This window comes from Megachile rotundata, chromosome 5, assembly GCF_050947335.1.
Source record: "Megachile rotundata isolate GNS110a chromosome 5, iyMegRotu1, whole genome shotgun sequence".
NCBI lineage: Eukaryota > Metazoa > Arthropoda > Insecta > Hymenoptera > Megachilidae > Megachile > Megachile rotundata.
The window spans coordinates 21,336,671-21,355,070 of record NC_134987.1 but is presented as its reverse complement, the minus strand read 5'-3'; the positions used below and the strand labels follow the sequence as shown (position 1 = coordinate 21,355,070).

The 18,400-nt window shown below is 40.7% G+C and overlaps 6 protein-coding genes across 16 annotated transcripts in view; 1 reads left to right on the top strand and 5 right to left on the bottom strand.

The window, feature by feature from the left end:
• Positions 1 to 266: 266 nt before the first annotated feature.
• LOC100879632 (hydroxysteroid 17-beta dehydrogenase 12 spidey) lies at positions 267 to 3,863 on the bottom strand. The gene is made up of 4 exons (XM_003703231.3): positions 3,418 to 3,863; positions 1,837 to 2,212; positions 1,175 to 1,518; positions 267 to 894 (listed from the first exon to the last, which is right to left on the bottom strand). Exons 2-4 carry the CDS (start codon positions 2,209 to 2,211, stop codon positions 648 to 650), a joined length of 966 nt encoding a protein of 321 aa, XP_003703279.1. The 5' UTR covers position 2,212; positions 3,418 to 3,863; the 3' UTR covers positions 267 to 647.
• Positions 3,864 to 4,247: 384 nt separating this feature from the next.
• Positions 4,248 to 7,917, bottom strand: LOC100875486 (uncharacterized). Its single transcript, XM_012285131.2, has 5 exons — positions 7,497 to 7,917; positions 7,242 to 7,417; positions 6,940 to 7,115; positions 6,618 to 6,815; positions 4,248 to 6,494 (listed from the first exon to the last, which is right to left on the bottom strand). The coding sequence occupies exons 2-5, from the start codon at positions 7,404 to 7,406 to the stop codon at positions 4,577 to 4,579; spliced, it is 2,457 nt and encodes an 818-aa protein (XP_012140521.1). The 5' UTR covers positions 7,407 to 7,417; positions 7,497 to 7,917; the 3' UTR covers positions 4,248 to 4,576.
• Positions 7,918 to 8,058: 141 nt separating this feature from the next.
• On the bottom strand, positions 8,059 to 10,569 carry LOC100875600 (omega-amidase NIT2). Its single transcript, XM_012285129.2, has 6 exons — positions 10,412 to 10,569; positions 10,179 to 10,325; positions 9,477 to 9,661; positions 9,216 to 9,384; positions 8,483 to 8,716; positions 8,059 to 8,271 (listed from the first exon to the last, which is right to left on the bottom strand). Exons 1-6 carry the CDS (start codon positions 10,557 to 10,559, stop codon positions 8,180 to 8,182), a joined length of 975 nt encoding a protein of 324 aa, XP_012140519.2. The 5' UTR covers positions 10,560 to 10,569; the 3' UTR covers positions 8,059 to 8,179.
• On the top strand, positions 8,787 to 17,599 carry LOC100875712 (uncharacterized). 9 transcript variants are annotated; one of them, XM_076531595.1, is made up of 3 exons: positions 8,787 to 9,077; positions 14,020 to 14,183; positions 15,721 to 17,599. In XM_076531595.1, the coding sequence occupies exon 3, from the start codon at positions 15,742 to 15,744 to the stop codon at positions 17,059 to 17,061; it is 1,320 nt and encodes a 439-aa protein (XP_076387710.1). In that variant the 5' UTR covers positions 8,787 to 9,077; positions 14,020 to 14,183; positions 15,721 to 15,741; the 3' UTR covers positions 17,062 to 17,599. The 9 variants fall into 9 exon arrangements, with proteins under 9 accessions (XP_076387710.1, XP_076387709.1, XP_076387708.1 ...); XM_076531594.1 differs by having other exon boundaries at positions 13,998 to 14,183; XM_076531593.1 differs by having other exon boundaries at positions 13,955 to 14,183.
• LOC105662481 (G-patch domain and KOW motifs-containing protein) lies at positions 10,608 to 13,123 on the bottom strand. The gene is made up of 5 exons (XM_012285125.2): positions 12,605 to 13,123; positions 12,151 to 12,514; positions 11,965 to 12,068; positions 11,411 to 11,718; positions 10,608 to 11,159 (listed from the first exon to the last, which is right to left on the bottom strand). The coding sequence occupies exons 1-5, from the start codon at positions 12,742 to 12,744 to the stop codon at positions 10,702 to 10,704; spliced, it is 1,374 nt and encodes a 457-aa protein (XP_012140515.1). The 5' UTR covers positions 12,745 to 13,123; the 3' UTR covers positions 10,608 to 10,701.
• The window catches only part of LOC105662510 (uncharacterized), a 119,678-nt gene continuing 118,757 nt past the window's right edge, over positions 17,480 to 18,400 (bottom strand). For all 3 annotated transcript variants that reach the window (XM_076531575.1, XM_076531576.1, XM_076531577.1), the window contains 3 exons: positions 18,057 to 18,206; positions 17,788 to 17,958; positions 17,480 to 17,708 (listed from right to left, as the gene is read on the bottom strand). In XM_076531575.1, the coding sequence (XP_076387690.1) occupies positions 17,610 to 17,708; positions 17,788 to 17,958; positions 18,057 to 18,206 (420 nt within the window). In that variant the 3' untranslated portion in view covers positions 17,480 to 17,609. The remainder of the gene's footprint in view (positions 17,709 to 17,787; positions 17,959 to 18,056; positions 18,207 to 18,400) is intronic.

Genomic DNA, 18,400 nt, shown 5'->3' with positions numbered 1-18,400 from the left:
TAGTTCAATTCGAATTTCGAACAACGATTCAACGGGATACGCGATACTTGTAAAGATATTCGCTCGAGAATCGATCATTTACGATTTCATCTTTAATTTCATGTTTGCGAGCGAATAGTATAATAGTATTCCTATATTATAGGAACTATGATTTCCAACTTATTGCTTCCATATATCTGTTTTACTTATAAAAGAAGCGAAGATCGATAATAGTATTAATTGATAAGCCGTAAGAAGGGAAAAGGGTTACGTAATCGGAAGAATAATAAAAGGAACAGTTTTTTTATTTGTTGTTATGTAATAATTATAAATTACAAAATATACAATATGTGTATGTACAAACAACGTAACAAGTAGTTTCAAGGGTAATCAAGTCAAGTTGGGAAAGCATTGGCGAGATAAATAGAAGAGACAAGTTTTAGTAATTTCAGTTCCGCGGTGAACGTTACGTCGTACCGAAACTTACCTCGTACTAAAGTACCGTATATTTGGAACGCGACCATTACCAACAAGATACGTAATAGTTTTGACCGAATGACTAAATCGCAGGGAAAGGGTGTAGAGAGTGGTGTCTTGTTAAAATTTTGTCGGCGCTGGGGCAAGGAAGGAAAAAGGCGGAAGTAGTTAAAAGAAAGCGAAATTATACGTTACAACGCGCTCTTAACATTTCCCTGCTGTTTGCTAACTTTCTTTCCCAAAGCTCGGCGTCTTATGTTACACATGGTCTTCGAGATCAACCAAACTGCACCTTTCTCCCAGATGTAATGTAACGCCTGTACAGCACCTGTTAGGAAATCGTGAGGCAAGTAGCCCGTCGTAATCGACTCGATGCCGACCGTCTTCAACGACGATTCCACAAATTTTTCTGCGCTTGGTGCCACCCACGTGGCTTTCCTGAAAACGATACGACACGATACGATTAATACGTGTTATCTCTTTTACGATTCGAGCAGTTACGGCACGACAGCCCCGTGACAAATATGTACAACGCACGATCGGTAGCTGTGATACGGTGTATCTAAAGTCGGTACATTATTTCTCATAGTCACGTATCTCTACGTTATTTCCGTTCGATGCGAAAAATATGAATTTCATGAACGAATAACGATTGCGTAAGCAAGCAGGATAGCGAACAGCGAGGAAATCGAGTAAATGAATTCGAGTAAGCGCTTACTTGATCTTTGACATCTTGGTCGCGACCAGAGCAGGAATAACGCATTGGACGGTGACTCCGTATGGTTCGGCTTCCGCGGCTAAATCGCAGCTAAGTTTCGCGACGAAAGCCTTGCTGGCGGCGTACACGGTCAAATAAGGCGTCGGTATAAGAGCCAATGCCGAACTCATATTTATTAAAACTCCTTTTCTACGCTCGAACATCTTTGGAAGAAGAGCCCTTGCGATTCCGGTGATAGCCGCAACGTTCAGTTGCAAGATTTGCGCCACGCATTCTTCGGAGATTTTGGTAAATAACTCTGGATGCTCGTAACTAGCTCCCGCGTTGTTCACCACTACACCGATCTACGACAAACAAACTTTAATTCGATGATCGTTCGCCGATTCGTCCGTCCGTCGAGTATTTTGCCGATTCGAACTCGCGAGATTCGAACAACGCGAACTTTTGTTGGCCCTGTGCCGTTTCGTGACTCGCCTCGCGTGACTCCTTGATCTCGCGTGACGCGAGATTCCTTTTCCTTCGATATTTATTAATATTTTTCACGCGATTTACCGACGATTAAGTAACACGTAACCGTACAGATTTCTGAGGAAAATTCCGGCGAATTTTCGGGGGAAAAAAATAACAAGATAATCGAAACGAAAGAAAAAACAATACAGTACCTCGAGTTCTTCGACGGCTTTGGCAACTTTCGCGTAAGCCGCTTGTCCTTCGGTCAAGTCTGCTTCGACGATTCGAACTTGAACGTTGTATCGCCCTTTGATCTCCGCAGCGACTTTTTCGAGCTTTTGCAAGGAGCGCGAGACCAACACGACGTCCAGACCCTTTTGCGCGAATTGTTCGGCGTACGCTTTTCCGATACCGCTGGTAGCACCGGTCACCACTGCCCATCGACCTTGGCTTCTTATATCGATACCGAAATTAAACGTCGGCCCTATAATTTTCTTCCATACGAAAATACCGAGCCGCAGTAAAATCCGCAATCCAACCGCTGTTAATACGACCAGCGACAATTTATCCCAACACGTTAGGGTCATCCTGAAATAATTTAAGCGTAGATCGAATTTAAAACTATATCTCGATTCGATTCGATTCGATTCGTTTCTTTTCTTTTCTTTCCGTTTCGTCTTCTTTCCTTTGCTCCGTTTTCGTTCACAGTCCTGTCCGATACGATTGATTTCTACGACTAACCGTGCGCGCTTATCAACGTCGCTGTACACGTTACGTATCGGCTTCGAACGAATCTTGGTATTTTACGTTTCGTCCCCCAGTGACTCCGCGTTACGATAATGCGATCGATCGAGCTAGTCATTATCGGTCGCATTGCACGCGGTTGTGACCTCTATTGTAATGCTGTTATGTAGAAATCTGTTTTCAGCTACTGGCGTAAGTATCATACGTTATCGAGGCATCATATCGTAACGCAAACTAATTGTGCGCGAATATCCGACGATCAAGATACGTCTATCGATTATTCGCAAGAGAAGTTCAGCGAAGTCTCGATACGCGGGAAAATGATCTACGCGATATAAGAGAACAAATGATCCCCAGCACTGGGGGGAAGAAACCTCGAAACACTGAGAAATGTAACCTCGTCCACGTTCCAGTATAACCATAAGAGAATACCGATGCAAATATATGAAACTTTTTTTTTCGCTTTATTTTCAATTTTTCCGTTATCAAACTTTTACCGTATAACTGACAGTAATAAATTTCGAAGGGAGGAAAGGATGACGAGCGGAAAAGAAAGAGAAAAGTCTGTTTATAACGCGAATACGTTATTAACTTTTTTATTTTCAATCCTCTTTTAACGCAACTTTCACCATCGTATTCGTGACATTTTTTTCGAAAAAGCGTAGCAGTTTTAGAATTTGTCAGGGTAACGTAGACTACCGGAATCGTCCGAAAAATAGTCGCGTCGTTATCGTGAAAATGGTCAGTCTAATTTTAATTGGCCGGCGCGTTACAGTCGATGGCTACATTAGCGATACACATTAGAATTGTTAATGCTGTTTAACATTGACTTCTGTCGCGTCGTTTTGCGTACAGTAACAGCATTTTTTATCGTGCGCAGTCGTAAAAAAAGCCTTCGATATTGCACTAGAACGATCAAACGTTATAAAAAAAATGAAAAAAAAAAAAAATTACTCCAGTTTGCGATTCGATCTCGTATGTTTTTGCGACACGGTAAGATCGGCAATGAATGTTTAACGTATCGGTGGACTCGGTTCGAGGACGCTTACCTGTATTTAGAATTGGCCGATCGGTACGGTGCGTATTTCTTCGGCACGATAGATATGCCGGTGCATTAAAAGAATCGATAAAGGTAATTTCTTAGGAAAAAGAAAGCACCGACGCACTCGCGACCGCTGTTGCAGTCTCGCAGAAAACCGTTTTCGCTGGACACGGGTACAGGCATCGGAGCGAACGACCGCCGAACGACAAAGACCGCCGTGAACGTCAACACCGAACAACGACTCAACGACTAGACGAGATACGAGATGATACGTGAAACAGGATCGAGGAGAAAGCAGAAAAGAAAGCTTGCGCGGTACGGCGTGCGCACACACGCGTACACGCGGAGAAAGCCCCGTAAACACAGAGACTGTAGTCCGAAAATAGAAGAAAAGGAGGCGCGTAACGAGTCGAAAGGAGAGAATAGAAACGTGGAAAAAGCACGATATCGAGACGCGGTCGATAACGGGTAGAGGCGATGGAGTTTGCGCGGGCGCAAAGCATAGACGCGAACGGCGGTCACGAACGCGACGTTGGACGTGATTCTGGATGACGAGGCGAGCAATGTCAGGGCTAAGCTATCCCGGAAGAAAGTTCTGCCGCTCGTTACTTCGACAAGAGGGAGAGAGAGCGAGAGAGAGCGAGAGAGAGAGGGGAACGCTTCGCTTTTTCTTTGACACGCTTTCAGATATTTCTCGCGTAACGTGTACCATTACTCGAGAAAGTAGATGATCGTAGACTCTTTGGTCGCGTTTCTCCAAATTATAGTAAAGCGAACGAAATCCTTCGGTCAAAGATACCCGAATGAACGTGGATTAAATGACCACTCGGAAAGGAAAAATCTTTGCGTACAGTATATTTTCCGAATGAAATGTTTACAGTTTTCGTGATTGAAATTTATCGAACGGAACGATTATCGGCAACGGTTTCGTCGAACCGATCGTAAATAAATGGCTCGACGAGTACCGATGAAATTTTCACGATCCAGCACGTTTCGACGGCGATCGATTTTTTCTTAAACGCGTTTTCCTGTCGTCGATCGAACAACCTGTCGTTTATCGAAGAATTTCATCGGACACGAGGAAGTATTCGAACGGCTGAAGCGTCGATGAAAGTCTACGGAGGAAAGGATCGCGTGCGTTTAATCGCAAATCGCGAGGAGGCTCTTCAAGCCACCGTATCCGTATCGAGAGCCATAACTAGCTGTTCGCTAGGCTCGGCAGAAATTCGTTTGTTGCCGGAGCTTTTGACTACGCGACGACCGCTCATCGCTGTAACGTTGCGCTGTGCTCGATGTCTGATTTGAAGATGGAATCGTCTCCAAAGCAAGGCTTTCGCGTCCACGGATTTTGTCCAGTCTCGCCACTCTCCGCGAGTGATCGGCGCGCTTTCCATTTCGAACATCTTCTCTATTACGTCGCGTAACCACGAATTCCAATTTATAGCCACGTCGCTGATATACCCTAGCCATTTTGTCCAATCTCGAATCTCTTTAGATTCCACCTCCGGCACGAATTGTTGCATAAAGGCCAGCTGCGATTTACTCAGAATCGTTCTTAACCAATTCGCGATCTTTCCGCATACCATGTACATAACGCTCTTCAACTCCTCTGTCAATAGTTCTGGATTTTCCAGCATCGCGATATCCTTTAACTTTTCGTAAATCGCGCGATGAATGCCGTTCGTTATCGGATCCTTGCCAGTATTCTCCGGCGTATCCTCGATCATTTTGTAAATGGTGTCGATAATTTTACCGAACGTTAGGAACGGAATATCGCTCTTGAATAATTCGTTCAGATCCTTGATAACGTCTTTCGGAATTTCCGTTTCGGGCTTACCCTTTACTTCTAACGCCGCCATCAAATCTTTCTCTTCCGGTTCGAAACTTTCTACTTTTTCTTCTTCTCTTTCCGTTTCTTCCGACACGCTCACCTCTAATTGTTCCGCGGCCAATTTACCTTCGTCGGTTGCTTCTTCTTCCGCTTCTTTTACTTCGACGATCGGTTCTTCCACTCGTTCTTCCGCGATTTCCGATTCCGCCGGTAATGCTTCTTCCCCTTCTATCTCGACTTCTGCTCCTACTTTCTCTTCCGCCTCTTCCGTCGGTGTTTGCGTTAGCGTCCTTGGTCGAATCTCTAATTCCGTGTCTATTTTCGACGTTACTTCCGATATTGATTCCTCTCCCGTGTCTGGTCCCTCTGTCACGTCCGAGTCTATTTTCGCCTCGGATGCCGCTGTTATCGTTTCCGAATCTGTTTCTACCTGTATTTCCATACCGTCTTCGGTTTCTGCTATCGCTTCCGTATCCAACTGTGTCTCCGGTTCCGTCTCCGTTCCCGCTTCTACCGATGCTTTCCTATCATCGATTTCTTCGAGATCAACTGTATCCGTTTCTTCCACGACTTCCGCTTCCTGTTCCTCCGTATCTTCCATTGCTTTATCTCCCGTCTCTTCATCTTTGTCCCGCTCTTCCTCCGTTTCTTCCATTTCGTCCATTTTGCTATCGTAGGTTTCTCTCGAATCTCTTCTCCTCTCTTCGTCTTCGTCTTCGTCTTCGTCTTCGTCTTCGTCTTCTTCTTCTTCTTCTTCGACTTCGACTTTTTCCTCTTCCTCCTCTTCCGTTTCCTCCTCCGATTCCTCGTCTGCTTTTATTTCCTCTTCTTTTCTTTGACATCGTTCGATCAATTTTTTCTCTTGATTCTGAGCAACCTCGGACAGCACTCCGGCTACCCAACAAGCTATCGCCTCGGCCAAAAAGTTTATTTGCTGCGATTTTCGATCTTCCTGTTCCGGAGAATCGTACTCGAGTGTATCGATCAAACGTCCAATTATCACTTCCGATATATCGTTCAATTCTGCATTAGGGACTGGACATTTCCACTTTAGAATACTTCTGACGAAACGTTCGGCTATAAGGTATTGACAAGTAACCGAATCTTTGTCGTACGTTGATCCTGCGCTCGTTATACCGATACTCGATTTTCTCGATTTTCTCGATTTGCTTGTGTCTTTAAACTGCCACTTGGCTTTTCTTCCTTTTTCCTTCTTACGAAATTTCTTCTTACGCGAGATCGCTGCCGCTTGTCTGAAACGTATCGTTCATAAAATTATTGTTCGCTCGAGGATCACACGGTCGGAGCATAAACGGAACCGAACGGAACGGAAATGTGATCAACGAATACGATTTTTCGAAGGAGCAATACTTTACTCGGGTGTTAAGCAAGTTTCGTGCTCCAAAGTTCGAACTAGATTATCTAGAAAAGCCGGTGGAAGCGTCGCCGCGCCTTCTTGCAAAGTAATTAACATTCGTTGTCTCGTCGGTTGAGCCAATTCTTTGATCCGTGCCGATACTGGTTTCAGTTTCCTAAGCACCGTTTTTTTATGGCATTCTGGTGGACATTTCCGGCTGTATACAAGCATTTAGAATCTTTGGTTACTTCCGTTCTCCAGATCGACCTTATTCGCCGATATATACGATATACATGTGTACGTATATATCGTCAAATAGATGGTGCCAATCGAACCATCACCTTGGCTTCGCCAACATGTCGATGTATTTTTGTTTGCTCAAGCAATGTCTGGGCACGATGTCTAACTTTGGAAACGTACACGGTTTTTCGTACACCGAAACCATCGCGAATTTCGCTGTCTTTTTCTTCTTTCCCCTTTGTTGGTCGCAACAATCCCCGTTTGATTTAGCCGCTGCCTAACAAACATATCCAATCAATTCGATTCACGCGTGTTCTTAACGAATTCGTCGTTGTAACGAACAACGAGACGGAGATAGAGAGAGAGAGAGGGAGAGACGGAGACAGGAAATTAAAGGATTTACCTTTAATCTCTTCGAAGGTGGCTTATCGCAGTGTTCCCATCTTTTCTTCTTCTCAACTATTCGCGGATATCCTTCGAACGTGTCATCTTTCTGACCCCTTCTAATTTCACGCTCGACCGGAGTAGCACGTTTCACATCTTCCGGAGCATCATCGTGTTTTTCCATGCTGCTTTTCTCTAATAGTACAGTATAATAGTATATCTACGTATTCCTATCTATACGAATAAGTAATATATATTTCTTTAAAGATAGTACTTTTCTCTGCACGAGAGGCGACTCGCGAAACACGACAAGTTTTCTATTGTAATATCAATGATTTCATGTTACGGATAAATAATGTTATTGCATTTTCGATTTCCTGCTTTATTTTCTGTTTATTCGAAACGTTTGAATCTGTTGTTTTTGTTTAAAAACTGAGTGGGTTCGATATACTTGAAAATTTTGTTTACATTTTATTTAACACGACATGTTGGAAGAATTGGGTTAGGAAAACCTATTTTGTTTGCGAAGTATCGTTGTTTTTCATTTTCAATCGAGAAGTCGCGCTCGTCGCATTGTCCGTTCTTGCGTATGCCGGAAAGTTAAACAAACATTTATGAACTTCTAATACTTCTTACATCATTTTGGAAACATTTTCTTTTCTCTTTTATAGTTATAGCACTGATCTCGGTTACAGAAACGAGACAACTTATATTTACAACTATTACGAGTTCCGTTTTTCCTGCTTTCCTTTAGTACAAGACACATTTTCGAAACTGTCTGAAAACTACAAATGCTTTTCTACGATCATGTATACTTCGTAAATGTTATACTCGTATTAAAAAAGAATAAAAGTCGTTTATTTCTTTTTTTTTCAACGGTAAAAAAAGTTTATGAATTAAAGACTTGTACAATATTTGCAGGTTATGGAATTAATTAACATCGAGTTTAGTGTTCGGTTAATCGTTTTTCCAAATCGTATCGTATAAATCTGTGCGTCTTTGGGAAAATGTAGGAATTTGTGCCCTCGCTTCTTCTACGATCTTCAAGTCTAGAAACAGAAGCAGAGAGGAAAATTAAGACATCGTCGATTAAAACAACTGAACGACGATCGACTTCGATGTGACCGAATAATTCGACGATACGAGTTTAAGGTTTTCGGAGAGAACACGTTCGAGTTAGGCGAATAGCTTTTTGGCTTAATCGGTCGCATCGATACGCGATTGGAATTGTTCTCGTTGGAAAAGGATCAAATCCATTACCTATATCGGTCACTATCATGCTCTCTTGAGTTTCCAGATCGTGGAGAACTTCTCCCCAGGGATTGGTTAATTGCGTATGACCCCATGCGACGTAATCGGCTGAAGGTAGACGAGCCGGTGATATGCATGCAACGTATAATTGATTGTCATTTGCTCTCGAACGCTGAAGTAACGACCAGTGTAGTGGTCCAGTGGTCATGTTAAATGCCGCCGGATATATCAGCATTTGGCAGCCTGACCCAGAAAAATATTCGTTTACTTTCTATGATTCGCGTCGATGGCTTATATTCTACGTACACATACATATACATATAATAATACCGAATCTCGTTCGAAAATATTTCATAATATATTGATCCAATATGTATATGTATGTATGTCATGTATGCGAATTCGGGCCTGTTCAGCGTAGGGGTCACGTCACATTCCTTTTCGATCGTATTTTCTCCTGGCACGGCTACGTCTTCGAAGAACCACGCGACGTCTTTCGTTGCTTACCGATACTGTCTTTCGGTATTACTAATACAGTCGTAGCAACGGCGCGCGTTGTCGAAGACGACGTTTTACTCTCGGATGGCAACTTTCAACGTGTCTGGTATATACCTAATTATCTAGAGAATTACTCTTTCTTTATTCCGTTACAGAAATTCTATTATCCGAATGACGAAAGTCTTCTATATGTATAAAGGTAGAGAAAAGAAATGATTTGATCGGGCTTTGGTAACTACTGTACCTTTATTTCGATAAATGCGCGCCATTTCCTCGAACCTGATATCGTAGCAAATGCCAATGCCTATTTTACATCCTTTAACTTCGAACATCGTCAACGAATTACCAGGACTGAGTGAATCACTTTCGCGGAAAGTGATTTTATTAGGAATATCGATGTCGAATAAATGTACCTGATGTAATAAAAACAATCTATTTAGAATGTTATCTCGCGATCGATACAGGTATTTGATATCGATGAAAGAAAAGCAAGTATTATATTTACTTTTCTGTGTTTCGCTATCAGAGTTCCATTAGGTGCCCAAATCGTGCAGGTATTGTATAATTTATCCCCGTCTCTTTCCGGTATCGTACCACCAATTACGTAAATGCTATTTTCTTTGGCAGCTTTCGATAGCGCGACACTTGTTTCTCCATCGGGAATGCTTTCGGCATAACGTGGAAAGTATTCTGTATGAATACGGATTAAATGTCACTCGACCCTTAATTGCATTTAATAGTTTTACAGCTGGTGTTATGGCAGAAATAAAAGGATAACGGATCGAGTGATCCGTGTAATTTTAATGTTGGAAATTCAATTTCAATTTAGAACTATTTTAGATCATTTTATTTTAATATATAACGTTCAAATAAAATTCAGAAAACATATGTATAAATATATAGTGTAGTCGAATTGATTGCTCAACGACCTTGACGGTCTTTCCGAACCGCGAATCGAATAAACACTTTTTACATGTAACAATAGCGAGTTACGGTCGTTTCTGAATTTTACCAATTATATATGTATTCGTTCGTATAAAAGAAACGACGAACGAGAAGAGTATGAATAACAAAAGGCGCGATGACCTTTGGAAAAATGTTAAAAGAACTACAAATATTCTCAACTGTCGAGTCTATCGAACAGCCTTTGGTAAGGTATCGCTAATAATGCCTACTTTAAGAAATCAATAAAAAAAAATATTATTACGTATCCCATATGGAGAATTAAAGCACTCGGGAAGCGCGATAATATCCGCGGATTGTTTTTTCGCATCCGAGATGAACGAAAGTGCACGATCTATATTCTTCGTTTTAAGTTCGCCAACTTGTAATTGCACTAATGCCAAACGAAAGGCTGAAAAATATATTAAAAGCGATTAAGTATATTTTTAATAATATATTTTTTTATATTCTACCTATAATATTATAAACGGTGCTTACTCGACATTGTTCGCACCAGTTGTTTAACGATATTCACGACTACCATAATGTTTTTGGAGGTTAAGTATATGTATAGCGAGATTGCGCAATAAAGGCGCGTGAATTTCAAATTTTCATTCATTCTGGTACAACGAAAGAAATATCTCATCGTTCGAGCATCTTAAATAATTCGGTTAGGGGCAGGATACAATTCGGATTTTGTAAAAATATCTTTTATTATAAAATGTATATAAACAAAACTATACAGTCTGTCGCAAAAGTAAAATAACGGAATCTGTTTTCGAGAAATGTTACCGTTTACTAGACGATCGAGATCTTGATTTTCCTCGTTTCTTATGTTTCCGTTTATCCGAAAAGTCTCTTGATCTTCTATCTCTCGTCTTTTCTCTCTCCTTATCTTTTTTCTTGTGCTTTTTACTCGACCTTTCTGGTAAACTTTTCTTGTGCTTCTTTGATTTCTTCGATTTTTTCGATTCGTAAGAATCGCTGCTCTCGCTAGAAATACTCGTTCCTTTTTTCCTCCGTTTCTCGTAATCACTGTCATCCTCGTTGTCAGATTTCGAGTACCTTTTCCGTCTTCTCGATTTCCTGTCGTATGAAATATCTTTCTTTTTCTTAACACTTTCGTTATTTTTATCATCGGTTTCAGAGTCTTCGGAGGATACAGAAGCTGACCTTTTCATTCTGTCAGTTTTACGTTTTAGTTCTGTGGACGCTTTATCTTTATATTCTTCGTATTTCTTGGCATCTAAAATTAACGCCATAAAATACTAAAGGCTAACGTTTCTATATTTATCATGAATTTAATAAAAATTTCGGAGACTTTTAAAAATTATCTAATAAAGCGATGCTTCAAAACGAATAGAAATCGTTTATTTTTAATTTTTAATTTTTAATTTTTAATTTTTAATTTTTAACTTTTAATTTTATTTAAATAGACGTAACCGATGTCTCCGTTTTTAAAAGTCTCCCAGTGAAAAACTAGATGTTTGTACTAACTTAGAACTTTTGAATTCTTCGAGTACTCGGATTTAGTTACAGGTTGCACCATGAATTCATTTACAGAAATAATATTCCCTCCAAGCGCTAGTTTTATGATAAGTCTTCCAGCATCATCGTCGAATCCCTCTATTTGACCATAATTGTTACTTTGTTTTCCGGCAATGATTTTGACAAAAGTGCCTTTCTCGATTTTAAGTTCTTCTTCGGTTTTCTTCGAATCTGTTGTTTTCTTTTGCAACGTCACTTTGTCTGCTCCAAGTCCCATACCTTTCGGACGTAGTTCAGGTACAACAGCCGATACAACTCTGCGATGTTCGATTGAAATTTATGAAACAAAGTAATGCCGATAAATTATTTCTTATTACGCTTGTATCATAATGGCAGTAACATAATATTATATACTAGGCGATTCTTCTATCTTGTCGATCTTGAATGAAGTTATATTTTTTGTTTCGCATACGTATAATGTTGTCAACTGATCATGTACTTGTAAAATGTTTCTTCGTAAATACAAATCTGCCAGGTGAAAAATTAAGTAACAAAATTCGTACTTCTCATTTTTACCGATTCCCTTCCCAGGCTGCCATCCCATCCCTCGCAACATTGCTAAACCGAAAGCGTCAACAGGAATTCTCTCGTAATCTTCTAGGGTAGACTAAAACAGTGAAACGTATATCGATAATACAGAAGTATGCTATACAGGAATACGTACGTACGAAACAGCTATAGAAAGATACCTGTTCTCTGCCTCTTAACGATGGATCTTCCGTTAAAGGTAAAGTTAACGTACACGTTTGGCTTTGTTGTTCTTTTTCCTTAGATTCTAGGTCATTAATGATTTCTTTAGCCGCTTGCTCTTCCAAAGTGACAGCTTTATCCCCGTTATCGTCTATAGGTTCTGTTTTGACGGATATCTTGGGAGATGTACTACCATTAGGTATATAAGACTTTTGTTTCTGCTCCGTGCTAACATCTTCTGGTTCCTCCTTTATCGTCTTGGTTTCAAAGATATCGGCATCAATTTTGTTAATAATTCTATCGTGCCATGTTTTGGAACCCAGTAAAGGAATAACGAGGGGCTCATCTTTTTTCTCCTCTTCTCTGTAATAAAAAAACAAAAGTATATATTTGCAATTTGTACAGGTTAGGTTGAAACGATCCGTTCATTTATATTGTTACTTTTTAACTTACCCGATTACTTTAATACCTTTCTCGTCAAGGCATTCAATATAATCGACTTTTTTCTGTTCTTGCGGTACAGTAGTTTTTAATATTGGTTTTTTAATAGATTTTGCAAAGCCAAAGGAAATCTTTTTTCCCTCCTCTGCCATCTTTCTATTATTATAACCTCAATCGATAGAATTATTATATATTTAAGAATATAAATAATAGGTTGCTCGAAATATTTACATCAATTCGATAACACGTTTGATCGGTGCATTTTGTATTAGTTCGTAAGTTATCGAAACATTATCACAACACCAAAGTTATTCGCGTACTAAGCGACTTTTACGGAGTTACTAACCTATAGGCAGCGATATTTTCTGCATTTTCGTTCGAATCGAAAGAATCAATAACGCGGATTCATATACGAACACCGAATGGGGCACGTATTTCTCGTAGACGCGTCTTTTGATTGGCTAAATTTCCGAATAGATCACTTATAACGCGGAAGAGATTTCATACTAATTGTAAGTTTGAACATTGTTTAAAAGAGGAATATATGTGTATGTTAAAATTGCGTAGTAAGTGAAAATGAATTTCTAACGAAACGATGGGAAAATATGAAACTCGTTTTGTTTAATTTCTATACAGTTTTATCGAACGTTTTATAGTTAAAGTAATTAGATTTTCGAAGAAAATTTCAAATATTTGCAATTCCCGATGTATTTAAAATATTTTAAAAGGTGGTTTTGTCATGGTATCGTATATGCTACGCGTATTTAATTCTACCCTAATTTATGCACCGTAGTGCATGACAGTGCTATTATGTATTATGTTGTTCACAATTTATTCAACTCTATTCTATTTTTAAACTATACTCTCTATTCCGCTTTTTTCGTACCATGTAAATTATCGTACAGAGTTGTGGAGTGAAATCGTTCGACAAAGGCTGCTGTACGGATATCCAATATAATTTTATATCGTTTCGTAATTCGAGACAAATTTTTTCTATATATCCCTGTAACAGTAGTACCTTTATTATTAATGTTTCCAACTAATTTTCTGTCTTTTTGTACGGTACGTTATTGTGATTATATACCGGCGTACATATGTAAATCTATACGAAGAAGAGATTCTCATCGAAGAAATCTATACGAAAGCCTATTTAATTATATCATTAAACTTCGAGGAGATTTAATTGTTAAACATTTACCTGGTTAAGCAAGCAGATATTTAACGATTATTCGGGGGAATAGAATTTATTCGAGTAAAAATAATATCTTAGCGAAAATAGAATTTATTTAACGATTTAAATTTATATCTATTGTGGTAGAATCCTGTTGGAGGAAACCGTTTACCATTATCTTTCGGAACAAGAATTACAGTTAAAAACGACGAGCAATGGAGAAGCGTTAAGTAGTGGGGGAGTGATCGTGTTTTAGCCAGCGACAAGAGCACATGCAAGGTATGCTGATACGAAGCCGGGGTAAACCGGGAGCCGGGAAGCCGTAGTCGTCGCCGCCGCCGCTCTCGGAGAGTAGTAACCGTAGTAACGCTGGACAGTCGACCACGCTCTCGAAACCCGTCGACCCCCTCTGGAATTCAAGTAAGCCTCTTTCCTCTTTTTTTTAATTTCATATTGCTTTCTGCTTTTTACTGTCTCGTCAATTTTTCCCCGACAATCAATTTTGGCACCTTCAAAAAATATTTTAAAAGAGCCTTCTTAAATTCGCCTTCTCGTCGCATGGAATAAAACCAGTAAGGAGAAAGAAAATAATAAATCGGTTCTTATTTATAACTTATTTATAAACGAGAGAATTTCTTCGGTACGACAACGTGATATTTATCGGTGATCCGAAATCGAAGAAGATAGTAGAGGTAATTCTAGTCCTTTTCACGATTTAGCTTCGTGAGTTTCGAATGAAAATAAGAATAAAAAGTAGCCGAAATTAAGATGTAATATTTCTTCTAACGGATATAAATATTTGAGCGAAAAGCGGATTTGTTCGGAAGGTTCTGTCGTTCCCGCGAATAATAAAAACTGTCAACTCGATAATATGAAACGCGAATTATGGTGGCACGATGTGGCGCTCCAGATCGTTGCGTTGCCCGTTATTTGATCTCATCCGGTGGATCTGTTGGCGAGGCGAGCACTTAAGAAAGGACCGAAATACAGTAGGAAAACAAAGCGGCCCGTGAACGGTTGATAACTGTAAAACAGCGAAGGTAACTGCGCGATGTTAACGGAGGAGATCTTCCTGTTGAAGATTTGTTCCGCTATGCCGAGACGTTTTGGGCTCTGTTTCCTTGTTTCGCTTATTTTTTCCATTTTGCATTAGACCGTGTCCAACATATCCGGGGCAGCTCGAACATGTTATATTACACTATTCAAAAGCTGCACTAATCTTAGCGAGGAATATTGTATAAATATTGTCTAAATTCCTAGACTGTTACAATACAAGCAATAGTCCTTGATTGATACTATTAGTAGGCATTATACCGATAGTATTTAAAGGATTCCAGTCTTTCTCGATTCGATCCCAGGATAACGAGTAATAGCTCGGTGCGCAGATATTTGTGCTCGTAAAAGAAGAGACTAAGAAACGCGGGAAAGAACTGATAATGAAGAATAATAGAATGATCGTTATCTTAAACAGTGAAGGTTAATCGAAAGGTTGAAAAACGAAGAGAAAAAAGTAGACGACAGACGTTTAATGACCGTTCCGTCCGGTAAACGCGCGGTCAGATGAAATCGTCCTCGGTCGTGGAAGCAGCCAGTCCGATTCCCCATAACAAATATAATTTCCCAGTCGTTTCCGTGGTATTATGTCTGGTTCCGGGCAACACGTAGATCCGGTCGCGTGATTGTTCACTCTACTACGTTTAACGTGGCATCCTCCTGCAAAATCGAACTAGAATTCAACTTGTCGAGAGTTAACAGCGAGAGTTCGTTGCACTATTCGGTTTATCTAGGCGTTGGTTCTTGACTAGAAAACTATGAACGACCCGCGAAAAGTCTGAACGGATAAGATAGATATCGGTATCAATAATCGATACGTCTCTACGTAACGAATACATAATACTTCGAGTATTTTCGAAGGGAGGAAATTTTCAATCGAAGCTCTTACAGATGAAATTGTTAGGATTGTTTCAGGAAAAGGAATATGAGGCTTATCCCGTTGCGAGTGTATCCGCTGCTATTCTTACTAACGGAAATCGATGCAGCAGGGATAGGCGAGGCATGGCAAGTTTCTCCGCACAGCACGGATTACCGGGATCAGCCATCCTGGCCCAGATCGGATTCTTCCGCGTTCGAGATTCGCACCGTGAGCGGTTTCGGTCACCTGAATCCTCTCGAAAAGGCTGAAAGAACCTCGAAGAAACGTGACATCGAATCGGACGTTGTCCCGAAAGAAAATCGTCCCCGCGAAAGAAACGACGCGGATCTCGCGATGACCGTTCGACCGGCGGAAAGAGTATCCAGGAGACGTCGCGACGCGGAGAACGAAACGAACCTGGAAGAGATATCGAAGAAAAACGTACGGGAAGCCCGTCTCGGCCTGGCGGATTCTTGGTCCGCTCAACCGTTGTCCGTGGAGTTTCCTCGGCGAAGTCTCGATCGGACGATGCAGGCCATGGACGAGGAGGAGTCGACGAACGGTAGGGGCTATCAGGCACCGAGGGCAGACTTCGTGACCAGCCACCATAGGAGGAGCTACGATCATCGCGAATCTCGAGATATGCCGGTTAGCAGGGGCTACGACGACTACGATTACTCGTGGTACCGCAACGGTATCAGGGAACGGGAGTACGACCCGTTCGCCTATCGTCGCGGTTTCGGTTACTACTACCCTGATCGCTACAGAATGGAGAGGGATTATTACGCGCGTCTGCCCAACGATTACTCGTACTACTTAGACCGTTACAGGGACGAGGAGCTGGACTTGTACGGCAGAAGCAGACCGACGCCGAAGCCTAAGAGGATCATCTACTACGCGACGTTGCCGGAAATCGTGAGGAAGCCCGTAGATCTGAGGAACTATCCGAGGCCTTACGACGCGAGCAGGACACCCGCTTCTAGGGACGGAAGTTATAAACGTATTCCAGGAAACGTCGATCCAACCAGATATCGTTACAGACAACCGTACGATAGTTACGATTCTTACTCGAAGCGAGCCAGCGTTTTGGACAGACCTTATTCTTACCCCGAAGAGGAGAGTCGTCGAAAACCGACGCTGGAGAATTTGCGTAACGATGATCACCCGGAGCAGAATAACGAGAGGAAAATGGCTGGTCACACGAGGAACGAGGGAAAGATGCCCTGGTCGGTGCAGATAGGTACCGAAGTTAGCGTCAAGGACGACGAAAGGATCTCCGGAAGGAAGATTTTCGGAGAGAGCAACGGATACGATAGATTTCAGAGCGCTCAGTTGCAGAAAGCACCCGACGCTACCGGCTCTAGCGAGTTGCACACCGATAACTGAAGCTTCGAACACTGCTTTAGAGGCATGCTTCGACGATGGCTGTTTCTCGAATTAACGCGTATTTCGCCAGGAATCGACACCTTGTCCGTGACAGTAACTTTGCATACGATAGAAAGTAGAATTTAGATAAGAAGTCCCTACTACTTTTCCAGAGTTACCTTAACTCTGTTACCTTAACACGTAATTTAAGGTATCGTGATCGACGGAACTTCCGTTATCTTTTCCTACGCGTTTATCGTTATTTATATGTATACGTTATTTATATGTATTAACGTAGCGGTTCTCTTTCTTACAATTTCGAAAGTTTACAAGATTACTTCCAGTTTCGGATATATTATTTAGAGAAAGTTTGGAGAATCGAAAGGGTCGGTGAAGGTTTATCGATGAGTTTTCTACCATTTTCATATACGCGTATCGATATTGTAACCAATTCAATACGAATTTTATTTATTTTTAAACGTCGTTTCTAACGATTTTGTATCGTGCACTTTGTTCGTGATTCGATGATTCGGAAAGTACATGTAAGTTTATAAAATACCTTAAGCCTTTCATTTTTCCATTACCTTCCCGAATAAAAAGTTTGACAAGGATGCGGAGAAGCGACTTTCCGCGAGTATGCGATTCAATTCCGCTATCCAGGAATTGATCTGTAAGAAAACCGTAAGTATTCGTAAGTATTCGTAAGTATTCGTGAAATTCAAATATTAATCGTTAATGTTAAATAACCGAATTCGGTGTTTCCTCGTTGATAAAGCCAGATAGTTGTTCCGGCGTCATATTCAAAATATTACAGGCTGTTTCGTGAGCTTCCCTTTCGCTCTCGTTCTCCTTCTCCTTCCCGTACGAATTCCTTCGCGACACCAAGTTCCCTCGGTCGTAAACTTTTCTCAAAAAGTCCTCGCGAACAGAAAAACGAATATTAATAAACTTTCACTTTCTTTCTATTCTATGTTTAGTATTTTAAACGATCTATTTGTAACCATGTAGCCGCGTACCTTTATCGCTTTCGAGTATTCTAGGTTCTCATTCGAAATATCTACTATCTTTGTTTTCATGGATTTAACCGTTTCTTCGTATTTGCCTTTAATAATTTCGGTTTCTCGTTCTATCGTCTGTTCGCATTTTTTAGAGCATCGTGTTTCTATCTGTAAACGAGTCTTTTAATTCTTTATCAAATTTCACGGTACTCGATAAATAGCTAAAATTTCGACGTTTATAATCGAGCATTAGTTCGATCGTTAGTTGAAATTTTTCGTCTTATTAATTTAAGGGTGTGTAATGTATTACGCGTGATATCTACACGAACATTACGTCGATCGCGATAATATTATAGTTTAAT